The sequence below is a fragment of the Diceros bicornis genome, chromosome 8 (genome assembly GCF_020826845.1).
Source record: "Diceros bicornis minor isolate mBicDic1 chromosome 8, mDicBic1.mat.cur, whole genome shotgun sequence".
In the NCBI taxonomy this organism is placed as follows: Eukaryota; Metazoa; Chordata; class Mammalia; order Perissodactyla; family Rhinocerotidae; genus Diceros; species Diceros bicornis.
Genome location: NC_080747.1, coordinates 2,025,190 through 2,051,975, shown reverse-complemented (window position 1 = coordinate 2,051,975; position 26,786 = coordinate 2,025,190). Strand labels below are relative to the sequence as shown.

Below are 26,786 nucleotides of genomic sequence, written 5' to 3'. Positions count from 1 at the left end.
CCCGGGCGCACACCAACGCGCCACTTGGCAAGCCATGCTGTGGTGGCGTCCCATATAGAGTGGGGGCAGAGGGGCATGGATGTTGGCCCGGGGCCAGTCCTCCTCAGCAAAAAAAAGAAAAAGAGGAGGGTTGGCAGATGTTAGCTCAGGGTTGATCTTCCTCAAAAAAAAAAATAAATAAAAAAAGAAAAGATATACTTTCAATATAAGAACAGAATGGAGAGCATAGAAAAAGACACACCCACCAAGAAAATAAGAGTGGCTACATGATTATCAGACAAAGTGAAATTCAGGCCAAAAATTATTACCAGAAATAAAGAGACATTGCATAATGATAAAAGGGTAAATTGATCAGGAATATATAACATTCCTAAATTTGTATAGACCTAATAACAGCTTCATATAAAAGAAAAGAAGAACTAGACATATACACATAGTTGGAGATTTTAACATACCTCTCTCAGTAACTGACAGAAGCAGGAAAAAAATCAGACTACAGAAGATTTAGCCAAGATCATTAAACATCTTGGCCTAATTTACATATGTAGGACATCATTACACCCAACAAAAGCCAACTATAATTCTTTTCGGGTGTACATGGAATGCTTACCAAAAGAGACAAATTTTGGGGCCATAAATCAAGTCACAACATATTCCAAAGAATTGAATCATTGAATTTATATTCTCTGACCACAGTGACGTTAAACCACAACTCAATAATAGAAAAATAACTATCAAATTCCCAACACACTTCTAAATGATCCATGGGCAAAGGAAAAAAACAATGGAAATTAGAAAATATTTTGAACTGAGTGAAAATGAAAATACAACTTGTTAAAAGTTACAGAATGCAGCTAGAGCAGTGATTAAGGGAAATTTTATACCTCTAAATGCATATATTAGAAGTTAAGAAAGGTTAAAATTCAGTGATCCAAGTGCCCATCTCAAGAAGCCAGGAAACGGGCCGGCCCCGTGGCTTAGCGGTTAAGTGTGCGTGCTCCGCTACTGGCGGCCCAGGTTCGGATCCCGGGCGCGCACCGACACACCGCTTCTCTGGCCATGCTGAGGCCGTGTCCCACATACAGCAACTAGAAGGCTGTGCAACTATGACACACAACTATCTACTGGGGCTTTGGGGGGAAAAAAAAAGGAAGCCAGGAAAACAGCCGCAAATTAGACCCAAAGGAAATAAAAGAGCAGAAATCAATGAAATAAAAAGCAAGGAAAAATCAGCAATGCCAAGAGTTCTTTTAAGTAGTAATAAAACTGATAAAGCCCTAGCATGACTGATCAAGAAAAAACACAAATTGCTAATATCGCAAATGAAAAGGGGGCCATCACTATAGATAGAGCTCTAAGATAAATAAGAGGATACTATGAACACTTCATGTGACCTAAATATGACAGTTTAGATGAAATGGGTAAAATAATAATACTTGAAAAACACAACTTACCAAAACTGACACAAGAAGAGAGAGAAAACCTGAATAGCTCTGTATCCATTAAATAAATTGAATCTGTAGTTAAAAATCTTTTCACAAAGAAAATTACAAGCCCAGATGACTTCACTGGTGAATTCTTCCAAACATCTAAGAAAGATATACCAATCTTACATACACTCAGGAAATGAGGGAATGTTTTCCAACTCGTTTCATGACACCAAAACTTGAGAAAGACAAGCCAAGAAAGAAATTTTACAGACCAATATCACTCACGAACATAGATGCAAAAGTCCTGAACAAAATAGTAAATTGGGGCTGGCCCTGTGGCTTAGCGGTTAAGTGCGCGCGCTCCGCTGCTGGCGGCCCGGGTTTGGATCCCGGGCGCGCACCGACGCACCGCTTCTCCGGCCATGCTGAGGCTGCATCCCACATACAGCAACTAGAAGGATGTGCAACTACGACATACAACTATCTCTACTGGGGCTTTGGGGAAAAAAAAAAAAGGAGGAGGATTCGCAATAGATGTTAGCTCAGAGCCAGTCTTCCTCAGCAAAAAGAGGAGGATTAGCACGGATGTCAGCTCAGGGCTGATCTTTCTCACACACACACACACACAAATTAAATTGAATTCAGCAATATAAAAAAGGATAATATATCATAACCAAGCGGAATTTTTATCACAGAAATACAAGATTGGTTAACATTAAAAAAAACAAACAAACCACCAAATGTAATTCCCCATAATAACAGAGAAAAACCACACGATCATCTCAATAGAAGCAGAAACAGCATATGACAAAATCAATACCTGCTCGTGATAAAAAATACTCAGCAAACTAGGAATAGGAACTTCTTCAATCTGATGAAGGTGTATGTCCAAAAAGCTACAGCTAACGTTATACTTGATGATAAAATATTGAACGCTGTCTCTGCTGAGGCTACACAAGGCAAGGGTGTTCACACACCACTGCAGCTCAACACTGTACAGGAGGTCCCCCCGTGCAGTAAGGCAATAACAGGAGTCAAGGACAGAAAAATGGAAAAGAAGAAATAAAAACTGTCCCTATTCACAGATGACATGATTGTGTATGTAGAAAATCCTAAGGGATCTTAAGAAAAGAAGTTTAGAATTGGTAAGTCAATTTGACAATCTCAAGATACAAAGTCAATACAGGAAAAATCTAGTGTATTCCGGTATATTTGCGACAATTAACTGGAAAAGCAAATTTAAACACCTGTTGTGGGTTGAATTGTGTCTCTTCAAAAGATATGTTGACCAAAAAGATGCTGAAGTCCTAACCCCTAGAACCTGTGAATGTGACCTCATTTGGAAACAGGGTCTTTGCAGATGTAATCTAAGATGATGTCATGCTGGATTAGGGCAGGCCCTAAATCCAATGACTGGTGTCATTATAAGAAAAGGCAAAGAGACACACACAGGGAGAACACCACGTGAAGACAGAGGTAGAGATGGGAGTGATGCCGCTACAAGCCAGGGATCACCAGCAACCACCAGAAGCTACGAGTGAGGCATGGAAGATTTTTTCTCACAACCCCTAGAAGGAACCAGGCCTGCTGACACCTGGATTTTGGATTTATATCTTCCAGAACTGTGAGAGAATAAATTTCTGTTGTTATGAGTCACACAGTTTGTGGCACTTTGTTATGGGAGCCCCAGGAAACTAATATATACCCCCACTTATGATAATGTCAATAACAAAATGCATAGAAAAAAATTATTTATTTTGAGGAAGATTGGCCCTGAGCTAATGTCTGTTGCCAATCTTGCTCTTTTTCTTTTTTCTCCCTAAAGCCCCAGTACATAGTTGTATATCCTAGTTGTAGGTCCTTCTAGTTCTATGTGAGATGCTGCCTCAGCATGGTTCGATGAGCAGTGAGTAGGTGTGCACCCAGGATCCAAACTGGCAAACCCCGGGCTGCTGAAGTGGAACAGGCGAACTTAACTGCTACACCGCCACCGGGCCTGCCCCAGAAAAAATTAATTTATCAAAAGTGTTCTAAACCTCTACAATAACAGCTGCAAAATACTGCTGAGAGAAACTCAAGAACGTATAAATAAAATGAAGAGATACCATGTTCATAGACTGAGAACCTAGTAGTCTTAAGATGTCATTTCTTCCCAAATTGACCTATAGACTTAAACAAAATCTCAGTCATAATCCCAGCAGGCTTGTGACAGGCTGATTTTAAAATTAGTATTGATTGTTCCCCACTTTTCTAGGACTCCAGTTACATGGATATTAGAGTGCTTCATGTTGTCCCACAGGTCTTTTTTTTCCCAGTCTCTTCTCTCTCAGGGCTTCATTTTCCGTAGTTTCTATTCATATGCCATCAAGTTTATGGATATTTTCCTCTGAAGTTTCTAATCTGCTGTTAATTCTATCCAGGGTATTTTTCATTTTAGATATTGGATTTTTTTTCTTTAGACGTTTCATTTGGGTCTTTTTTATATCTTCCACTTCTTCACCTTGTTCATGTTTTCCTGTATATCCGTGAGCATATTTCTGAGATTTATAATAGCCATTTTAAGGTTCTTGTCTGCAAATTCACCATCTGTCATTTTTGGGTCTGATTCTAGTGTTTGGTATTTCTCCTGATTATGGTATATATTTTCTTTCTCGGCATGGCCTGGTAATTTTTGTTTGGATTCCAACATTGTGAATTTTATTTTGTTTAGTGCAAGATATTTCTGTATTCCTTTAAGAATGTTGGACTTGGTTCTAGCCATTAAGTTCCTTAGGGTCAGCCTGATCCTTCTGAGGCTTGCTCTGAGCTTTCAATTTTATTCTAGGGCTAATTTAACCCCACTGCTAAGGTGATATCCTTCTGAGGACTCGACACCAATGCTGGTGTATTACTAGGTCTCTCCACCCTGACTGGTGGAAACACACACTATTTTCTGGTGATTTCCTCCTGAATTTATGGAATTTTATGCCACACATGCACAGGTCAATAGATTCAAGGGGACTCTGCAGATCTCCGGAGCTCTGTGCAGCCCCCTCCTGTCTGGAACTCTGCCCCACAAAATTCCAGCCACCTCCGCCTCCTCAAATGCCAATCTCTGCTTCCTCTACTCAGCCATCCTGCAGGGCTGATCCTGAGGATAAGCTGGGCTCTGCAAGTTTCCCCTCCCAGTGCTGGGGCCTGGAAACTGCTTCCAGGCAGGAAGCTGGGGTGCTCGGAGGTTTACCTTGTTTCCTGCCCTTTGTTCAGGAAACACTGCCACGTGCTGCCTCTATCCCAACATCCACAAACATTGTTTAAAAAATTTCCTGTTTTACAGTTGCGCATGGCAATGAAACCGGCAAACAGCCATTGATGATTCAGCAGCTGGTAACTACGGGGGATTGGAATTTGCCAACTCAAAATGTGTCTCTGCCTGAATGACATTTTGACCCCCACCCCCACTAACTGACCAAAGGAGTTTGGGATGGGAGGCCTGCCCCCAGAAAAGGCCATTACTGTATACATCTCCGCGTACCTGGGTGGGTTGTACTAAGCTCATTCTTAGTTCTAGTTACCCTTTATGAGACATTTACGTTTGTAAAGAAAATCTCCATTTGTAAAGGTATCTTCTTCCCTGCACCAGGAAGAAGGGGGGATGGCCTTACCTAGAAACTTATCAGAACGGAAGGCGAGGACTTAAATCTTCGTGATAAACTTACCCATTGTTAACTGTGCTGTTTGGGCAATATGCTGTCTGACTCCCACTAGGTTCCTATAGATGACATCTCTCTGGAGCCTGGGTCACCATGGTAATGGGTGTTTGAGCTATTTTTTTCAGGAACTGAACCCCATGTCCACTTCAGGCCGGATTGAGACCACTGATGGTGCTCAGGGCAAGCTACCCCAGGAAGCACCACTCTGGTATGCGGATTATTTCGAGCTGAAGACAATAAGGACTCAGAGAACTCAGGAAGAATATTTGAGTTTCCCCTCCAAAACTGCCTAAAAAATTTAAAACAAAAGATCTGTTTCAGGAAGGAGTGATTATCATGACTGCTATAAAGATAATGTAGGATAGAGGTTACAATAGAAAAGGCACCAACAAGCCCATCTTATTGGAAGTTCTGTCTCTCTGGCCACATGCTCTAGATGGCCCTGCGAGGAGTTACCAGACAATCATTTACAAGGGAAGTCTCCATTTGTAAAGGTATCTCCCTCTCTGTATTGGGAAGAGGGGGGATGACCTCATTTCTAGAGACTTATCAATGTGGAAGGTGAGGCCTTAAAACTGCATAATAAACCTTACTCTTGTTTACTGTGCTTTAGTGGTAATCTCCTGTAACTGACTCCCCCCACCCCCAAAATCCTTTGTCATTGGCTGAACATGGTATTTAAGACGAGAATTTCTGCTATTGTGTTGAGAAACGCAGTGTCCCTGTTTTCTCCCATGTATGCATGGTATTAAACTTGGTATTATTTTCTCCTGTTAACCTGTCTTGTTAACTATTTGGCCAGCCATAAGAACCTTAAGGAAAAGGGCAGAGGGAGATTCCCCCTCTTTCCCCGACACCACCAACCCATCAACTGGGCCCTTTTGACGGCAAGAGGTTGGAACTCCACCCTCAGGGCATGCTAATGCCGCCATTCTGTGAACGTGTCCTACGAAGAGACATGAAGCCCGACTACGCTTGTGCAGATCATCAATTACCTCATCTCGCCTCACCTCCAATCATTTCAGACCACCTTGCCCCCTTCCCCATAAATACCCCCGAGTCCCTATTTTCAGGGAGGCAGATTTGAGACTTGTTCTCCCGTTTTCCTCACTTGGCTGCCTTGTGATTAAATCCTGTCTCTGCAATCTTGTCATCTTGGTGATTGGCTTTCTGGGCCGCGGGCAAAAACGGAGATGGTGGGGTAACAGCAAGAGGACAGTTTCCGTGGAGCTCATCCTTCCCGGGGGCCGCTGTTCCGTTTGGTAGTACATGTGTAAGCTTTGCGTTAGCAAGTGGCACATGTTTATTACTTGTCCTTCAATCAACAGTATTCTCCATGGAAAACCACCTGGAGGGCTCCGAGGTACACAGTTGGCTCCTGACACACAGCTACAGACGTTTTGTTTCGAGAGTAAGTTCTTAACAGCTCAGAGCTGTTTGAAATTTATTTGTGCCGTTTGCGTCCCCCACCCCCAGAGAGCTACTTAGTCTCACGTTTTAATCGTGGATCCAAAAGAGACATTGATTGCTTGTGATTGCAAAGTTGAAGAACCTAACTCAAGTTACTTCAGTTCTGTGATGACTTAGACGTTTTATTTGTGTTTAAAACAGTGAAACAGTAGGAACTGTGGGATAAGATTTTTCCCTCTTTTAAAAAAATATATTAATGGAATTAAGAAGTATTAATCCTTTCTAGTACCATATTTATTTTGATTTTTTAATGGCATGAGTATGTAGGCAAAGTTCAAAAGAACACTTTGACTGGGGGCTGGCCCGGTGGCGCAAGCAGTTAAGTGCGCACACTCTGCTGTGGTGACCCGGGGTTCGCCAGTTCAGATCCCAGGCGCGCACCGATGCACCGCTTGTCAGGCCATGCTGTGTTGGCATCCCACATAAAGTAGAGGAAGATGGGCATGGATGTTAGCCCAGGGCCAGTCTTCCTCAGCAAAAAAAGAGGAGGATTGGTGTTGGATGTTAGCTGAGGGAAACACTTTGTCAGTGCTTTTCTAGCTATGGTTATTTTATTTCTTCTCATTACTACTACTGTGTGAAGGAGGTGATAGTCAAATATGACCTGCATGAGGCTCCCCCAGGGGCTGACCCTGTGGTCGAGGAGTGACCTCATCAGGAATCTGAGGGGCTCCCCTCCCAGCCCTAGGCCCCTGTGAAGACAGTGGCACTGAAGCTGGACATCCTGCAGGTACACCTTGGGCCTCGATTTCCCCATCTGTAAATGTAGTGACTGGGGGCACAATAACAAGCCACCAGCCCATGCTGTACTGTGCTTGAGGCCTGGGCCTGCTCGACGTGAGAGGGGTTGGCCTCAGGAACCCCCGCCACCCTCCACCCTCCTCTACCCCTTGACTTGGTCCTAAGCCTCCTGGCTCCAAATACATCCTCTTTTTTGTTCCTGAGAACTGGGAACGGTAAAGTGATGCTCCCTTGAGGAAAGAGCCAAAGGAACATTAGGGTTGGGTCTTGCAGGATGGGTGCTTTCCAGGAAAATAGGGGAAGAGCATTCCTGGCAAGGAGAAAAGCCACGAGGTCTGAGGGGTGGAAGTGTGCAGACGTGGCGCAGGTGGCAGGCCCGTGTGCTGGCTGGAAGCAGGGGTGTGGGAGGCAGCAGGTGGGGCCACCTCAGGAGCTGGGTGTGGGTGCTCATCGTTGGAGCACCCCGGGTCCCTCTTACCACTCATGGCCCTGACAAGCCCTGCTCATGTCACAGCTGGGACCCTCAGCAGCCACTGGGGCCCCACGGGACAAACAGGAAGCTTTTTGTTTGAGGCCCGAAGTGGGACTGCCCCTCTGCACAGCCGTCAAGACTGTCCACCGGGAGAACCAGGCTGGCCAGGGCCAGAGTCTAGGGGGCCTGGGCGGGCAGCTTCCTCAAAGGGCGAGGCCCAGGCCTGCAAGAGAGAAGGCCCCACCCTGGACCTTTCCCAAGCATCTGCTCCCCTAGCCCAGGCTGCTCAATGGGTCCAGTGCCTGGCCAGCCCTGGCCCTGCCCTCACCACCTAGTCCCTGCCTCGGTCAGAAGGGGACCAGGCCCAGCCCTGGACTTGGAGTCCCAGGGAACCACATCAGGGTCTCTGCCCATTTTGAGGACACGGCTCCTGCCATGGTCACAGCCCAGTCTGTTTCTCCTCCTTTCCTGGATCATCCCACGAGCCAAGGGATGTGTGTTCTTCCTCCCACCTAGAAAAAACAAACAAGCCAGCCAGCCTCTTGACTCCACATTCCTCTGGCTACTACCCCATTCCTTGCTCCTTGGACCTGCTGTTCCCACCCTCGCTCTCCCACAAACCAGCTTCCACTGGGTTCTGGGTCAAGGTCACCTCAGCATCGGAGCCCTGAGGCCAGTCCCTGGGCCTCGTCTTGACCACAGCAGCCCGGCCCGGAGACCTTTGGGCTGCCCTCACCCTCGACACCTGGTTCTGGGGCTCACACCCCTGTTCCATCTACACTCACTCCTGGCTGGCCTCACAGGCTCGTGTGAGACCTTCCGTCCAGGAACAGCAATCCCAAATGCCAGACGTTTCACCTGGGTGTCTGATGTGCACCCTCGACTCATGTTCCTCCAGGGCAGGAAGCCCCATCCTCCCCAGTGCTCAGCCTCGGAGTCCTCGCCTCCTTTCCTCCTCTTACCTGCAGGCTGTCTGCTGCGAAGTCCTGTGGATCCAAACGTCAGAATATTTCCAAAGGGCGGCCCTTCTCACCCTCTCCCCAGCTGAGAGCCGGGCCAGACCCAGTCTCCACCTTGAAATGGGGCCCTCGCCACTCCCCCTTCACTCAGGGACGAGCCACATCCTTCTGATGTGCACAGGAGCAGGTCTACCAAGAGGCTGGCAGCAGGGTAGCTATGGCGTATTCTAGGAAGTGAGTGGAAGCTAGACTGCAACCAGGAGGCAGCTCCACACGAACTTGCTGCAATCTGCCTCAAGAGATCTCAGAAGAGAGGAACCAAGCTGGGATTCCTTTTTCTATTTAAAATACTACTCACATTGTTCCTAATTTATATCCATTTTAATATCTGTAATTTTTCATTGTTTTATTAGAGATCACAACCCCCCAAACTGGATGGGCACCAGCCCACGAAGTCATATGTAACCCCACCCTACTGACCCTCCTCCCTCTTTGCTCTGCCTCCCGTAAGTTTGAATGCCATGTCCCCTTCTCCGTGGGGCCTTCCTGCCCCACCCTGTTGTTTCTTAGCATTTACCACCAAGCCCTCTGAGGATCCGGTTGGGCTGTGTCCTGGGGCCTGGGCCTGCTTGGCACATGAAAGGCCCTGGATAAACCACTGCAAGGAGGATGGTGAGGGCACCAGGAACCCTAAGCTGCCACCTGGTGCAACCTGGGAGATGCTCCAGGGGAGGTGGCCCGGGTTCCTCTTGGGGGCACAGCCCCTTGCTCACCCTACCCCCCGCCATGCTCCCCATTGCCCCCAGCAGAAAGCAACCAGACGAGGTCTTCTGCTGTACTAATGTATTCCATCTTTCAAAAAGAAAGACATGATTTTAATATTACTTAACAATATGTTAAAAAAGTAGCCAGGCAGGCCTCCGTGTTAATACAGTCGTACACTCTCTAACAGACTTGATGGTGTGAGTACTGGGTGGGATTTTTGTTTTTGAACTTTCTCATTCTGCAAGGGATCTTACACAAGCTGGCTACAAGTCAGGGGGATCAGACACAAACAGCGCAACGTGTACACTCTTAAACAGTAGATTGTGGAGGAGAACGGAAGAGTGCCTGCCCCGCCCAGCCCGCCTTGGGTAGGATGCAGGGCACAGAGAGCTGAGTGACAGCGACGCCCCAGCGGGGACAGATGACAGGACAAGGCGAGATGCAGAGGCAACGGAGCCATGTGGATGATGCAAACGCATCTCTGGTCACAGCCCAGGCCTCTGAGGCCGCAGTGGTGGAAGAACTGGCGGGAGCTACTGTTCCAATCCGACAGCACAGAGCTACGATCAAAGAAGTCTCACTCACAGACTACACGCACATGAGCTAACAACGCGGGTCGAGCAGCAAGTTCTCGGTCTAGGGGGTCTCAGGTGCGGCGGCTCACCCGGCACAGCCCTGGGCGAGCGTGGCAGCTCCGGGGCCTGGCCCACCTCCCGCGCATCCCTCTCCAGGTGGTCCTCATTCAGTGGGCAGCAAAGGTGGCTTTTTTCAAGCTAAAATTGGACCAGTTGATGGACAGTCTTTGTCGGGTCTGTCTAGCAGAATCCAAGCAGAATCTGTGAAGACAAAAAGCCAAACAGTCATGGAAGGAAACAGCCCACACTCAAGCTGGTGTCAGCAAAGCCTGGGGTCCTCTTGGGGGCTCAGTGTGGGGGACCAGGCATCACAGCTTGCCGCCTGGCCACACTTCAGAGAGGGAAGGACCCTTGGGAAGAAGAGGGGGGAGGGTTCTCCTTCTTCAGGACAATGGTCAGCACCCTGAATGTTCTCTGGTGTTTTGTATTACTCTTTTCCAACTTGTCTTCAGGGAAGCTGCCCAAGGGAAGTTTCTGATGAGCCCATCTGAGAATCTGAAGCTTGGCCGTCCCAGCCAGGCTCTGCCAACAGCCACCATCCCGCCCTCTTAATGTGTTAAGCCATGGAGATCCCAGCCTATCCTTGTTTACCCATGAATTCACAAGTGACTGGGACTTGAAACAAGACTTTTTATGGTGAGACCTGGGTACTGCCTGCCCCTCGCCACCTCCCCCACCCTCAGGGGCACGTCAAGTGCATAGGAATGCCCACAGGCTTCTGAGGCAAGCCACAAACCTCCAGCCCTCAGCCTCCCTGTCCAGCTCTGGATCATAAACTGCATGCTAAACGCATGTGAGGGGCCGGCCCCGTGGCGTAGTGGTTAAGTGCATGCGCTCTGCTGCTGGCAGCCTGGGTTCGGATCCCAGGCGCGCACTGATGCACCGCGTGTCAGGCCGTGCTGTGGCGGCGTCCCACATGAAGTGGAGGAAGATCGGTACAGATGTTATCTCAGGGCCAGTCTTCCTCAGCAAAAAGAGGAGGATTGGCATGGATGTTAGCTCAGGGCTGATCTTCCTCACAAAAAAAAATAAATAAAAGCATGCAAAAAAGACACACTTTGCCACCTTCCCTGTTGCTTCCCAGGCAACAATGGCTGATTTTTATATTAAATGAAGGAAAGAACATTTTCTTCCAAAACCTTTACTTTGAATAATTTCTGAAGTTCTCACCTTTCCAGCTCTAATTTGGACAGCAGAAATTTGAATTAAACCTGAAACCGGTTATTGTTGTCACTCATCCAGTAGATGAAATTTCAAGTGTGCTTGCTTAAACTGTGGTTAAATCCTTCAACCACAATTGTTTATGCAGCCTGCCTGATGGGCCTCCGTCCAGGTGGAGGGAGTCCTCCCTGCGGAGCATTGCCATTTCCCAGAATCCAAATTCTCTTTCCCAGGCTACAGCTGGTCAAAAACCCCGCGCCCTAGGGTCAGCTTTCAAACCTTCTGGAAGCTTCCACTTCTGCCTCTACTGTCTCCTCTTAACTCTGGCAACAGCCTCTCAACTGTTGCCATTAGTGTATGTGTACTCCCCCGCTCCTTGCCTACACAGCAGCTAGAATGCTCAGAAGCATCAGTCACATCCCTGCTCCAAACCACTCAACGAAGAACTCCAACCCAAACCAAAGCAAGGTTTCCCACGGGCTCCCTGGGGCCCCAGGCCCACCGTGACCTGGCTTGGCCACCTCCCCAAACCCTCTGGCTCCTCTCTGCCTATGCTCCAGACACCACCTCCCCATCAAGCTTCCGTGCTGTAACTGTGGACTATGTCATGCATATGTACATACATGTATATACAGGTAGCTACAACACAAAAGCCCAGGTAACCACCCCCTGGGTCAAGAAACCCAAAACAAGATCCCAATCTCGGGGCACCTTGCTGTCTTCTCCCAGGAGGCAGCCACTGTCCTGGCATTTGTAATAACTAGTCCGCATAGTTCTTTGTGGTTTCATGACTTCTATACGCATCCTCAATGGTAGTTTGGTTGTGTTGATTTCTGAATTTATAGGAACAGAATCGTATGTACACATTTTTTTCTTATTGCTTCTTTCATTCAACATCATGTTTGTGCAACTCCTTCATGAGGCCATAGTTTTTGTTCATTTTTGCGGCTGTAAGAATACACTACACTGAATGGACAAAAAGACAAGTGGACGATGCTGCTCACACAGTTCTGCCCTGCCTGGGCACATCTGCACAGGCGTGGAACTGTCTGTTGGGTTACTTGAGACGTACAACTTGGACTTGACTAGATTCTGCCAAACTCTCTTCCAAAGTGGTTTGAACCAATCTGCGCTCCCAAGAGGGGTGGGGAGAACTGCCGCTCCACAACCTCCCCCCGCTGGTGACGGCCTTGTCTGCCCTCCAGGTGCTATTCAGGCTGAAGACCTCTCTGCAGTTTACTGGTCATGGGTTTTCTGTGACATCTGATCTTTTTTTTGTGAGGAAGATCAGCCCTGAGCTAACATCCATGCTAATCCTCCTCTTTTTGCTGAGGAAGACCAGCTCTGAGCTAACATCTATTGCCAATCCTCCTCGTTTTTTTTCCCCAAAGCCCCAGTAGATAGTTGTATGTCATAGTTGCACACCTTTCTAGTTGTTGTATGTGGGACGCGGCCTCAGCATGGCCGGAGAAGCAGTGCGTTGGTGCGTGCCCAGGATCCGAACCCGGGCCGCCAGTAGTGGAGCACACACACTTAACCGCTAAGCCACGGGGCTGGCCTGACATCTGATCATTTTGTTTGCCCATTTGTCAACAGGTTTGTCTTTTTCTTACTGTTCTGTAATGTTTCTTTACACATCTTGATACTAATCCTATGTAATGTGCTGCAAATACTGTCTTGTCACTTTCTTTACAAATTGTTGATTTTAATATAGTTTAATTTATCAATCTTTTATTTTATGGCTGGTGTTTTACAGAAATCTTTCCCTCTGAGGTCAAAAAGATATTCACCTATATTCCAAATTTAAAGGTTTGCTTTTGACATTTAAAATCTTAACCCATCTGGAGCTGACCTTTGAGTATGGTGTGAGGTAGGGATCCAATTTCAAAGCTTTTCTCATATACCTGACAAATGTTCAAAGCTCCATTTATGAACATGCCTTCATTTCCACAGTGATCTGCCAATCCATCTTTCGTCATACACTAAAGCTCAGTGCTTGTACAGGTCTGTTCCTTGGCTCCATATTCTGCACCAATATCACAATTTTTTTTTTTTTGTGAGGAAGATGAGCCCTGAGCTAACATCCATACTAATCCTCCTCTTTTTGCTGAGGAAGACCGGCTCTGAGCTAACATCTACTGCCAATCCTCCTCCTTTCCCCCCCACCCCCCAAAGCCCCAGTAGATAGTTCTATGTCATAGTTGCACATCCTTCTAGTTGCCATATGTGGGACGCCTCCTCAGCGTGGCTGGAGAAGCAGTGCGTCGGTGTGTGCCTGGGATCCGAACCTGGGCCGCCAGTAGCGGAGTGCACGCACCCAACCGCTAAGCCACGGGGCCGGCCCCTCACAATGTTTTAATAATCATGACTTTCTAGGTCTTTATAATGCATAGGAAAAGGAGCCCTCCTTGTTCTTCCTATTCTTCTAGGAGGATCTTTTATAATTTCTTCTTTTTTTTTTTTGTAAATGTAACACACATATAGAAGGGTAAATCAAACAAATGTATAATATAAAGAATAATTATAAAGCAAATACTGTGGATCACCAGATGAAGCCAGGGGCCACTGCCAGCACCAGGTGGCCCCTGCCCAGAGCCCTCCCTCCACTCCTCTGGAGTAATTACCACTCTTGCTTCTGATGTTGGTAATTTCCTTGCTTTTCTTTGTAGTCTTAACACCTATATATGGATTCCTGAACAATATACTTAATTTCTGCAAATATACATTATTGAGGTATAATTTATGCACAATAAATCGCACAGTTGGTGTGGAGCTCACAATGCTGACAAATATCTACAATCAGGTAACCATCACCTCAATCAAGACACAGAACATTTCCATGAAACCCCCAAACGTCTTCATGTCCCTTTGCTGTCATCTTGCTGCCCTGGCCCTAGGACAACAATGATTTATAGATGAATTTGTATTTTCTGGAATTTCAGGTAAATAGAACCTCACAGTATACATTTTGTGTCTGGCTTCTTGCACTAAGTATGCCACGTCTGAGATCCATCTACGGTGCTGTACCAGTAGTGTGCTTTTTATCATTTTTTTTTGCTGAGGAAGACCGGCCCTGAGCTAATATCTGTGCCCATCTTCCTCTATTTTGTATGTGGGATGCCACCACTCCATGGGGCTTGATGAGTGGTGTGTAGGTCCACATCCAGGATCTGAACCCATGAACCCCAGGCTGCCAAAGCAGAGCACATGAACTTAACCACCACGCCACCAGGCTGGCCCCATTAGTGTGCTTTTTATTGCTGAGTGGTGTCCAGTGGATGGATTGAGCACAGTTTATCTGTTCATTTGCTGTGGACATTTTGGGTTGTTCCCAGTTTTTGGCTATTATAAATAAAACTTCTAGGAACACACATGTGCAAGGCTTTGCATGAGCACGAGCTCTCATTTCTCTTGGGCAGACATCCAGCAGTGGAGCTGCTGGATTGACTGGTAGGTATATTAAACAATGTACATTAGTTTTGCTTAATTTGAACTTTATGTAAATAGGATATTATGTACATTCTTGTGTTTTCTGCCTGTGTGGTTTAACATTCAGTTTGTAAGATACATCTGTGTTGCAGATTGTTCTAGTTTGTTCCCTTTTGTTGCTATACAGCATTCCATTGTATGACTGTATCACAATGTATCTACCCCAACACATTTTAGAAACAGTATGTTAAGTTTCCCAAAATGCTTCTTTGGTTTTAACTCCACAGAGAACTTTTGGGAAACTCAACAGCTTTATATTAACTTCCTATTAATGAACATAGGCTTTCTGCGATTTACGGCTTCTTTAAGGTTCTTCAGTACAGTTTCACAGTCTTCTGTGCATAAGTCTTGTGCAACTTTTGTTAGACTTACTCATGGATACTGCATAGATTTTGGTCCTATTATAAATGCTGTCTTTACTTAAACTACATTTTCGAATTACTAACAGTGTAGAAAAAATAAGTAACTTCTATACACTTATTCTACAGCCAGTTTCTTGCTAAACTGTCCTATACATCCTTTTATAATTTCCTGTGCAGACAATTAGATCATCTGTATATTGGAATTGTATTTCCTCCTTTCTACTCTTGAAGCCTTTAATTTCTTTTCTTGTCTTATTGTGCTGGCTAGGAACTACAACTTAAGGCTGAACAGAAGTGGTAAGACAGAGCATCTTTGTTTTGCACGTGCTTCCACATCTTTCTCATTTTGGAAAATGTTTCATGTAGATTTCTTTCCTCTCTCTTTCTCTTTCGGTAAATCCCCTTTTTAGGTTAAGGATATTTCCTTCGCTAATTTACTTTTTCCTTTTTTATTAATAATAAATGGGTGCTAACAGTTTATTAATGTTTGTTCTGAACCTACTGAAATGATCATATGGCTCTTCTTTAATATATTAATGTAGTAAATAGCATTTGTGGATTTCCTAATATTAAATACTGCTTATAATTTTATTTATTTATTTTTCCCCCCGCTTAAAGCCCCAGTAGATAGCTGTGTGTCATAGCTGCACATCTTTCTAGTTGCTGTACGTGGGACGCGGCCTCAGCATGGCTGGAGAAGCGGTGCGTCGGTGCGTGCCCAGGATCCGAACCCGGGCCGCCAGCAGCGGAGCGCGTGCACTTAACCGCTAAGCCACGGGGCAGGCCCCTAAATACTCCTTGTATTCATTCCTGGGATAAACCAGATTGGTTATTTATTGCTTTTTAAAATACACTGTTGGATTTGGAACACGAATATTTTCTTAACTTTTGCATCTAATATTCGTGAGTGACACACTTGTAATTTTTCATTTTTTCTGGTATTGTTTTTGGCAGATTTTGCTATCAAAATTTTACTTCTCTCATAAAAAGAACTGAGGAGTGCTCTCTCTTGCTCTCTGTGTTTTCAGTTCTCTGGTAGAATCTGTACAAGACTGGATAATCTGTTCTTTGAAATTTTGGTAGAATTCTCTGTAAAACTGTCAGAATACAGTTTTCTCATTGGAAAGACGTACAGTTATTGCTTTAATTTCTTTCATAGTTACAGGACCACTCATGCTATATTTTTATTGGGTTGATTTTGTATTTTAAGTTTTAAAATTAATTGTTGTGAAGTTGTTCTCAGATTGTATTTTAATCTTTGCAGTATCTGTAGTTATGTCCTCCTTTTTACTTATACATTCACAAAATTAAAGCAACCCTGTTTATTATGGAAAATTTCAAACACACAACAGCAGAGTTTGGTAAAATGAACACGGCCATCACCAACTTGGATAATTATCAATATCTCACTTCTTCTTCCATCTAATTGTTATTTTGTTGTGTTTCTATTTTTCGTGACCAGTCTCTCAAAGGTTTATTCATTTAGTTAATGTTTTCAAAGAATCACTCTGTTGATCTTCTCTGTTTCTCTTATGTATTATACCCCTCTGTTTTACTTTCTTTGGGCTTATTCTGTTGTTCTTTCCCTAATTTCTCAAATGAAATCCCTAAGTCATTAATTTTCAGGTTTTTAAAAACTAACTCCAGCCTTTAAGGCTTTACTGAAAGCTCTCAAGAGCAATTTTTTTCTGCATTCCACAGGTTTTCATATGCAGTGTTTTCATTATCTTTTAGTTCTACATATTTTAAAATGTCTACTGTGGTTTCTTTTTTTTTTTTTTATTTATTTCCCCCAAAGCCCCAGTAGATAGTTGTATGTCATAGTTGCACAGCCTTCTAGTTGCTGTATGTGGGACGCGGCCTCAGCATGGCCGGAGAAGCGGTGCGTCGGTGCGCGCCCGGGATCTGAACCCGGGCCGCCAGCAGCGGAGCACGTGCACTTAACCGCTAAGCCATGGGGCCGGCCCTACTGTGGTTTCTTACTTGACCCACCAGTTATTTAAACATATACTTTCAGATTTCCAAATATTTAGAGATTTCAAAATTTACTTATTGTAAATCTCCAATTAAAATTGTGTTGCAGTCAGAGAACACAAATTACACATACTTGTTCTTAGAAAAAAATTTTTTAGTGAGGTTATATTGCTTTATAACATTGTGTAAATTTCAATATTGTTTATTCTATTTCAGTTTCTGCATAGTCTGCATTGTGTTCACCACCAATAGCCTGATTTTTATCCGTCACCATACATATGTGCCCCTTTACCCCCTTTGCCCTACCCCCACCCCCTTCCCTTGTGGTAACCACTAATCTTTTCTCTATATCCATGTGTGTATCTTCCACATAGGGGTGAAATCATATGGTATGTCTCTTTCTCTGTCTGACTTATTTCACTTAGCATAATACATTCAAGGTCCATCTATGTTGTCACAAACGGCACAGTTTTGTCTTTTTTTACAGCTGCGTAGTATTCCATTGTGTGTGTGTGTGTGTGTGTGTGTATATACACACACACACACACACATCCCCCACATGTCTTTTATCCGTTCATCTGTTGATGGGTACTTGGGTTGCTTCCACATGCTATTGTGTATAAGGCTGCAGTGAACATAGCGGTGCATAAATCACTTTGAATTGTTGATTTCATGTTCTTTGGATAAATACCCAGTAGCGGAATAGGTGGATTGTATGATATTTCTATTTTCAATTTCTTGAGAAATCTCCATACTGTTTTCCATAGTGGCTGCACCAGTTTGCATTCCCACCAGTGGTGTATGAAGGTTCCCTTGTCTCCACATCTTCTTCAACACTTGTTATTTCTTGTCGTGTTAACTATAGCCATTCTGATGGGTGTGAGGTGATATCTCATTGTAGTTTTGATTTACATTTCCCTAATAATTAGTGATGTTGAACATTTTTTCATGTGCCTGTTGGCCATCTGTATATCTTCTTTGGAAAAATGTCTGTTCATATTTTCTGCCCATTTTTTGATCGTGTTGTTCATTTTTGTGTTGTTCAGTTGTACCAGTTCTTTATATTTTGGAAATTGACCCCTTGCTGGATATATGATTTGTAAATATTTTCTCCCAGTTGGTGGGTTGTCTTTTTGTTTTGTTCATGGTTTCCTTTGCCTTGCAGAAACTTTTTAGTGTGATGTAGTCCCATTTATTTTTTCTTTTGTTTCCCTTGCCTGAGTAGACATGGTGTTTGAAAAGCTACTGCTAAGATTGATGTCAAAGAGTGTATTGCCTATATTTTCTTCTAGGAGTTTTATGGTTTCAGGTCTTACATTCAAGCCTTTAACCCATTTTGAGTTATTAATTTTTATATACGGTATAAGATAATAGTCTCTTTTCATTCTTTTGCATGTGGCTGTCCAGTTTTCCCAACACCATTTATTGAAGAGACTTTCCTTTCTCCATTGCATGTTCTTGGCTCCTTTTGTCGAAGATTAGCTGTCCATGGATGTGTGGTTTGACTTTTGTGCTTTCAATTCTGTTCCATTGATCTGTGCATCTGTTTTTCAGCCAGTACCATGCTGTTTTGACTACTACAGCTTTGTAGTATACTTTGAAATCAGGGAGTGTGATACCTCCAGCTTTGTTCTTTTTTCTCAGGATTGCTTTGGCTATTTGGGGTCTTTTGTGGTTCCATATAAATTTTAAGATTCTCTGTTCTGTTTCCATGAAGAATGTCAATGGGATTCTGCTTGGGATTGCACTGAATCCGCAGATTGCTTTAGGTAATATGGATATGTTAACTATGTTTATTCTTCCAATTCATGAGCATGGAATATCTTCCCATTTCTTTATGTCTTCCTTGATTTCTTTCAATAATGCCTTACAGTTTTCGGCGTATAGGTCTTCTCCCTCCTTGGTTAAATTCATTCCTAGGTATTTTATTCTTTTTGTTGTAACTGTAAATGGGATTGTATTCTTAACTTTTCTTTCTGCTAGTTCGTTCTTAGTGTATAGAAACGCAACTGATTTTTGTATGTTGGTTTTGTACCCTGCAACTTCACTGTAGTTGTTGATTATTTCTAATTGTTTTCTGGTGGACTCTTTAGAGTTTTCTACATACAGAATCAGAATCATGTCATTTGCAAACAGTGAGAGTTTGACTTCTTCCTTTCCAATTTGGATCCCTTTTGTTTCTTTTTCCTGCCCAACTGCCCTGGCTAAAACTTCCAGTACTATGTTAAATAAGAGTGGCGCAAGTGGGTACCCTTGTCTTGTTCCTGTTCTCAGAGGAATGGCTTTCAGTTTTTCACCATTAAGTACAATGTTGGCTGTGGGTTTGTCATATATGGCCTTTATTATGTTGAGGTACTTTCCTTCTATACCCTTATCATAAATGGATGTTGGATCTTGTCAAATGCTTTCTAAGTATCTATTGAGATGACATTGTGATTTTTATTCCTCATTTTGTTAATGTGGTGTATCACACTGACTGACTTGTGTATGTTGAACCATCCCTGCATCCCTGGAATAAATCCCACTTGACCATGGTGTATGATCCTTTTACTGTATTGTTGTATTTGATTTGCTAATATTTTGTTGAGGATTTTTGCATCTATGTTCATCAATGATACTGGCCTGTAATTTTCCTTCTTTGTGTTGTCCTTGTCTGGTTTTGGTATCAGGGTAACGTTGGCCTCTTAAAATGAGTTAGGAAGCATTCTGTCCTCTTCAGCTTTTCGGAATAATTTGAGAAGGATAGGAATTAAATCTTCTTTGAATGTCTGGTAGAATTCTTCAGAGAGGCCATCTGGTCCTGGACTTTTGTTTTTTGGGAGGTTTTTGATTACTATTTCAATCTCTTCACTTGTGATTGCTCTATTCAGATTCTCTATTTCTTCTTGATTCAGTTTTGGGAGGTTGTATGATTCTAGAATTTATCCATTTCTTCTAGATTATCAAGTTGGTTGGCATATAGCTTTTCATAGTATTCTCTTATAATTCGTTGTATTTCTGTGGTATCTGTTGTAATTTCTCCTCTTTCATTTCTGATTTTATTTGAGTCTTCTCTCTTTTCTTCCTCAGTGAGTCTGGCTAAGGGTTTGTCAATTCTGTTTATTTTCTCAAAGAATCAGCTCTTAGTTTCATTAATCATTTCTATTCTTAGTCTCTATTTCATTTATTTCTGCTCTGATTTTTAAATTTCCTTCCTTCTACTGATTTTGGGCTTCGTTTTTTCTTCTTTTTCTTGTTTTTCTAGGTATAGTGTAAGTTTGAGATTTTTCTTGTTTCTTAAGTATGCCTGTATTGCTATAAATTTTCTTCTTAGTATCACTTTCACTGCAACTCATAGGTTTTGGTATGTTGTGTTTTCACTTTCATTTGTCTCCAGGTATTTTCTGATTTCTCCTTTGATTTCTTCATTGATCCAATACTTGTTCAGTAGCATGTTGTTGAGTCTCCACATATTTGTGACTTTTCCAGCTTTTTTCTTGTAGTTAATTTCTATTTTCATACCATTGTGGCCAGAAAAGATGCTTTATATGATTTCAATCTTCTTAAATTTTTTGAGGCTTGCCTTGTTTCCCAACAAGTGGTCTATCATTGAGAATGTTCCATGTGCACTTGAGAAGAATGTGTATTCTCCTGTTTTTGGAGGGAATGTTCTATACATATCTATTAAGTCCACTTGCTCTAGTGTTTCATTTAAGGTCATTGTTTCCTTGTTGACTTTCTGTCTGGATAGCTAACCACTGATGTAAAAGGCATGTTAAGGTCCTCTACTATTATTGTACTGCTGACAATTTCTCCCTTTATTTCTGTTAGTAGTTGCTTTATATATTTTGGTGCTCCTGTGTTAGGTATATATATATTAGTAAGTGTTATGTCTTCTTGGTGGAATGTCTCTTTCATCATTATATAACGCCCATCTTTGTCTCTCATTGCCTGTTTTATCTTGAAGTCTGCTTTGTCTAAGTAGGGCAACATCTGCTTTCTTTTGCTTGCCATCCGCCTGGAGTATCATCTTCCGTCCGTTCACTCTTGAGTCTGTGTTTGTCTTTAGAGCTGAGATGTGTTTCCTGGAGGCAGCATATTGTTGGGTCTTGTTTTTTAATCCATCCAGCCACTCTGTCTTTTGACTGGTGAATTCAATCCATTCATTCATTCATTCATTCATGCATTCATTTATTTTTTGTGAGGGAGATCAGCCCTGAGCTAACATACATGCTAATCCTCCTCTTTTTGCTGAGGAAGACCAGCTCGGAGCTAACATCTATTGCCAATCCTCCTCCTTTTTCTTCTTCCCCAAAGCCCCAGTAGATAGTTCTATGTCATAGTTGCACATCCTTCTAGTTGCTGTATGTGGGACACGGCCTCAGCATGGCTGGAGAAGCAGTGTGTCGGTGCGAATCCGGGACCTGAACGCGGGCTGCCAGTAGCGGAGCGCCTGCACTTAACTGCTAAGCCACCGGGCCCGCCCGATCCATTTACGTTTAGTGATTATTGATATATGAGGGCTTAATGCTGCCATTTTATCTTGTTTTCCAGTTGTTCTGTATTTCCACTGTTCCTTTTTCCTTGTATTTCTGACTGCCATTTCAGTTTGGTGGTTTTCTGTGATGGTTTTCTCTTCATTTATGATGTGTGACTCTGCTCTGATTTTTTGTTTTGTAGTTACCATGAGGTTTATATAAAAGAGCTCATAAATGAGATACTCCTTTTTCTGATAGCCTATTATTTCCATTAGCCCTTGCAGGTTCCATCCTCAGCCTCTTCCCCTTCTATGTTTTTGCTGTCACAAATTATTCTTTTTTTGTGTTGTTTGTGACTAAACTGAAGTGCTTACAGTTATTTTGATGCTTTCTTTCCCTTTATCCTTTATATTATATTTAAGTATTTGCTAACCTATGCTGATATAGAGCTGCAATTTTCTGATTTTGTCTATCTCCTCGCTCAAAGCTTTGTAAACCTTTGCGTTTTTGTTTCAGGTAGGAGGGCTCCCTTCAACATTTCTGGTAGGGCAGGTCTAGTGACAGTGAACTCCCTCAGACTTTGTTTGTCTGGGAGTGCTTTTATTTCTCTGTCATATCTGAAGGATAATTTCGCTGGATAGAGTATTCTCAGCTGATGGTTTGTGTTTTTATTTTTTGTTTTGTTTTGTTGGTGATGAAGATTGGCCCTGAGCTAACATCTGTTGCCAATCTTCCTCTTTTTGCTTGAGGAAGACTGGCCCTGAGCTAACACCTGTTCTCATCTTCCCCTATTTTGTATGTGGGTCACCACAAAAGCACGGCTTGATGAGTGGTGCGTAGGTCCCTGCCCGGGATCAGAACCCGTGAACCCCGGGCCACTGAAGCAAGGTGCACAAACTTAACCACTGCATCAACGGGCCAGCACCGTGTCTTTCAGTATTTTGAATATATCATTCCACTCTCTCCTAGTCTGTAAGGTTTCTGCTGAGAAATCTGGTTTCTGCTGAGAAATCTGCTAAAAGCCTGATGGGGGCTCCTTTTTAGGTTATTTTCTTCTCTCCTGCTGCCCTTAATATTTTTTGTCATTGACTTTTGACAGTTTTAGCATTATATACTTTGGAGAAGATCTTTTTGGATTGATGTAATTAGGACTTCTATTAGCTTCATGTGTACGTGCATACACAGTTCCTTCCCCAGGTTGGGAAGTTCTCAGCTATTATTTCTTTGAATAAGCTCTCTGTTCCTTTCTCCCCATGTTCTCGTGCTGGGATACCTATAATGCTTATGTTACTCTTCCTAATTGAGCTGGATATTTCTGGAAGAATTTCTTCATTTAAAAAAAATCTTAGGGTCAGCATCATGGCGGAGTGAGCTTTCCCGTGAATTCTTCCCCCACAAGATACAATAAAAGCAACAGCCACAGACCAACAACGGAATCCCAGACAGTGAAAAGCTAGAGCAGAGGGATCCACACTGCCGCACATCTGAGAGCAGAACGTGCTGGGCCCCCAGAGGAAGTGGGGAGAGGTAAGGAGAACTCCGCTCCCTCCCCATCAGATCAGCGATCCGGTCCGCGCGGCTCCCAGAGAGGGGGGAGGGGCGGCCCTCGGCAGGAAACTGTAGCTCTTCGGGCTCTCTCAGCCAGTGGGAAACTCCCGCACAGAGGGCTCAGAGGAGCCACAGGGCTACCATCAACATCTGAGCACCCCAGAGAGCGGATAAAGAGGGGCAAACGAGAAGCCTCCCACGTCAGGGACCCAGAGGGCAAAAGAGAGAGCTCCCCCCTCCCTGCAACCCGGAGTCTGCAGCTCGACCAGATCTAGCGATCCGAGGCAGACCTGAACAAACTGGACTGGACCCGTGGATCGCAGTGGGGAAACAAAACAAAACAAAACAAAACAAAACTGCGGATTGCAGCAGAAAAACTGGGGCAGAGCACAGGGGGCTTAGACTACACAGCCCTTTACCACCAGACAGTGGCGGCAGGTGGAAATTGCAACCAGAGACTTCCAGGATGAGGAAAATCAAAACCAACACAGGAACCACAATGCAAAAATATATGAAATCACCAGACCAGAAACAAAATGACAAGCACCCAGAAATCAACCCCGAAGACACAGAAATCCATAAACTAAATGACAGAGATTTCAAAATAGCTATCATAAAAACACTCAACGAAATACGAGACAACACAGACAAACAATTAAATGAGATTAGGAGTTTCTTCACAAAAGAGATTGAAATCATAAAGAAAAACCTATCAGTGCTGATGGAGATGAAGAACACAATGGAGGAGATAAAGGAGAATCTGGAATCTTTAAAGAACAGAGCTGACAATATGGAGGAAAGAATTAGTACTTTAGAGAATAGGAATACAGATATACTCCAGATGGAAGAAGAGAGAGAACTAAGACTAAAAAGAAATGAAGAAAGACTCCGAGAAATATCGGACTCTATTAGAAAATGTAACATAAGAATTATAGGTATTCCTGAGGGAGAGGAGAGGGAAAGAGGAACAGAGAGCCTATTCAAGGAAATAATAGCTGAAAATTTCCCAAATCTGGGGAAGGAGCAGGAAATACCAGTAAGCGAAGCCAACAGGACGCCTATATATATTAACAGACAAAGGCCTTCACCACGACACCTAGTGGTAAGGCTAGCCAGGGTCAACGACAAAGAAACAATATTAAGGGCAGCTAGACAAAAACAAAAAATAACGTACAAAGGAACTCCCATCAGGCTCTCAGCGGATTTCTCAACAGAAACTTTTCAGGCTAGAAGAGACTGGAATGATATATTCAAAATACTAAAAGACAAAAACTTTCAGCCAAGAATACTCTATCCAGCAAAAATATCCTTCAAATATGATGGAGAAATAGTAACTCTCCCAGATAAACAAAAGCTAAGGGAGTTCATGGCCACGAGACCCCCACTACAAGAAATACTCAAGAAGGCCCTCAGGCCTGAAAACAAGAAGAGAAAGGGAACACAAAGCTTGGAGTAAGGAGAAAAGTAGGTAGACAAAATCAGAGAAATAGTAGATCTTTACCGGAATAGGTTAGCAACCACTTAAATACTAAACTCAAAGATCAAAGGAAGAAATTCACCAAAAATAAATTTAACCTCATCACTGTAAACACACAGCCACAACACAAGATAGAATAAGGTATAACAAGAGCAACTTAGAAGGGGAAGAGGAAAGTGACTGAATTGACTTAGTATAAGGAAATAGGAGGCTATCAGATAATGGACTATCTCATACAGAAGATTTTTTGCCCAAACCTCAAGGTAACCACTAAACAAATAATCAAATTAAAACCACATATGATAAACAAAGAGAAAACTAGAAGAATCATAAGACAGAACAACCAAACTGAATGGGCAGTCCAAAACAAATGGGACAAGAAACAAAGGAAATGCAAAAGAACCAGAAAATAAGTGACAAAAGAGCAACATTCAGCCCTCATATTTCAATAATTACCCTAAATGTAAATGGATTGAACTCTCCAATCAAAAGATACAGAGCGGCAGGATGGATTAAAAAGCAAGACCCAACAATATGCTGCCTTCAGGAAACACATCTTAGCACTAAAGACAAGCACAGGCTCAGAGTGAAAGGATGGAAGACAATACTCCAAGCTAATGGCAAACAAAAGAAAGCAGGTGTTTCCATACTCATATCAGACAAAGTAGACTTCAAGATAAAACAGGTTAAGAAAGACAAAGAAGGGAAATATATAATGATAAAAGGGACACTCCATCAAGAAGACATATCACTTATAAATATATATGCACCCAACATAGGAGCACCAATGTACATAAAACAACTATTAACAAACCTAAAAGGAGAAATCAACAACAACACAATAATAGTAGGGGATCTTAACACCCCACTTACAGCAATGGATAGATCATCCAGACAAAAAGTTAATAAAGAAATATTAGACTTAAATGAAAAACTGGACGAGATGGACCTAGTAGACATATACAGAGCACTCCACCCAAAAACAGCTGACTACACATTCTTCTCAAGCGCGCATGGAACATTCTCTAGGATAGACCATATGTTGGGAAACAAAGCAAGCCTCAATAAATTTAAGAAGATTGAAATCATAACAAGCATCTTTTCAGACCATAAGGCTATGAAACTGGAAATGAACCAGGAAAAAAAAACTGGGAAAGTGACAAAAATGTGGAGATTAAACAACATGCTACTGAACAACCAATGGATCATTGATGAAATTAAAGGAGAAATCAAAAACTATCTGGAAACAAACGAAAATGATAACATGCCATATCAAACCATATGGGACGCAGCAAAAGCGGTCCTGAGAGGGAAACTCATAGCGATACAAGCCCACCTTAACAAACAAGAAAAAGCCCTAATAGGCAACCTTAAATTACACCTAACAGAACTAGAAAAAGAAGAACAAACAAAGCCCAAAGCCAGCAGAAGGAGAGAAATAATAAAAATCAGAGCAGAAATAAATGATATTGAGACCAAAAAAACAGTAGAAAGGATTAATGAAACAAAGAGTTGGTTCTTCGAGAAGATAAACAAAATAGACAAACCCTTAGCCAGGCTAACTGAGAAAAAAAGAGAAAAGGCTCAAGTAAATAAAATTAGAAATGAAAGAGGAGAAATTACAACGGATACCATGGAAATACAGAGGATTATAAGAGAATACTATGAGAAATTATATGCCAACAAATTGGACAATCTAGAAGAAATGGATAAATTCTTAGACTTATACAACCTCCCAAAATTGAACCAAGAAGAAATGGAGAATCTGAATAGACCAATCACAAGTAAAGAGATTGAAATAGTAATCAAAAACCTCCCAAAAAATAAAAGTCCAGGACCAGATGGCTTCTCCAGTGAATTTTACCAAACATTCAAAGAAGATTTAATACCCATCCTCCTCAAACTATTCCAAAAAATAGAGGAAGATGGAACACTTCCTGAATCATTCTATGAGGCCAACATCACCCTGATACCAAAACCAGACAAAGACAATACAAAGAAAGAAAATTACAGGCCAATATCACTGATGAACATTGATGCAAAAATCCTCAACAAAATATTGGCAAACCGAATACAACAATATATTAAAAAGATCATACACCATGATCAAGTGGGATTTATACCAGAGACGCAGGGATGGTTCAACATCCGCAA

The 26,786-nt window shown here is 42.9% G+C and overlaps 1 protein-coding gene across 9 annotated transcripts in view; it reads right to left on the bottom strand.

Annotated features, from left to right (window-relative positions):
- Positions 1-9,592: 9,592 nt before the first annotated feature.
- Positions 9,593-26,786, bottom strand: part of FAM193A (family with sequence similarity 193 member A) — a 175,077-nt gene continuing 157,883 nt past the window's right edge. For all 9 annotated transcript variants that reach the window (XM_058546591.1, XM_058546582.1, XM_058546584.1 and 6 more), the window contains one exon: positions 9,593-10,365. In XM_058546591.1, coding sequence (XP_058402574.1) covers positions 10,272-10,365 — 94 coding nt within the window. In that variant the 3' untranslated portion in view covers positions 9,593-10,271. The remainder of the gene's footprint in view (positions 10,366-26,786) is intronic.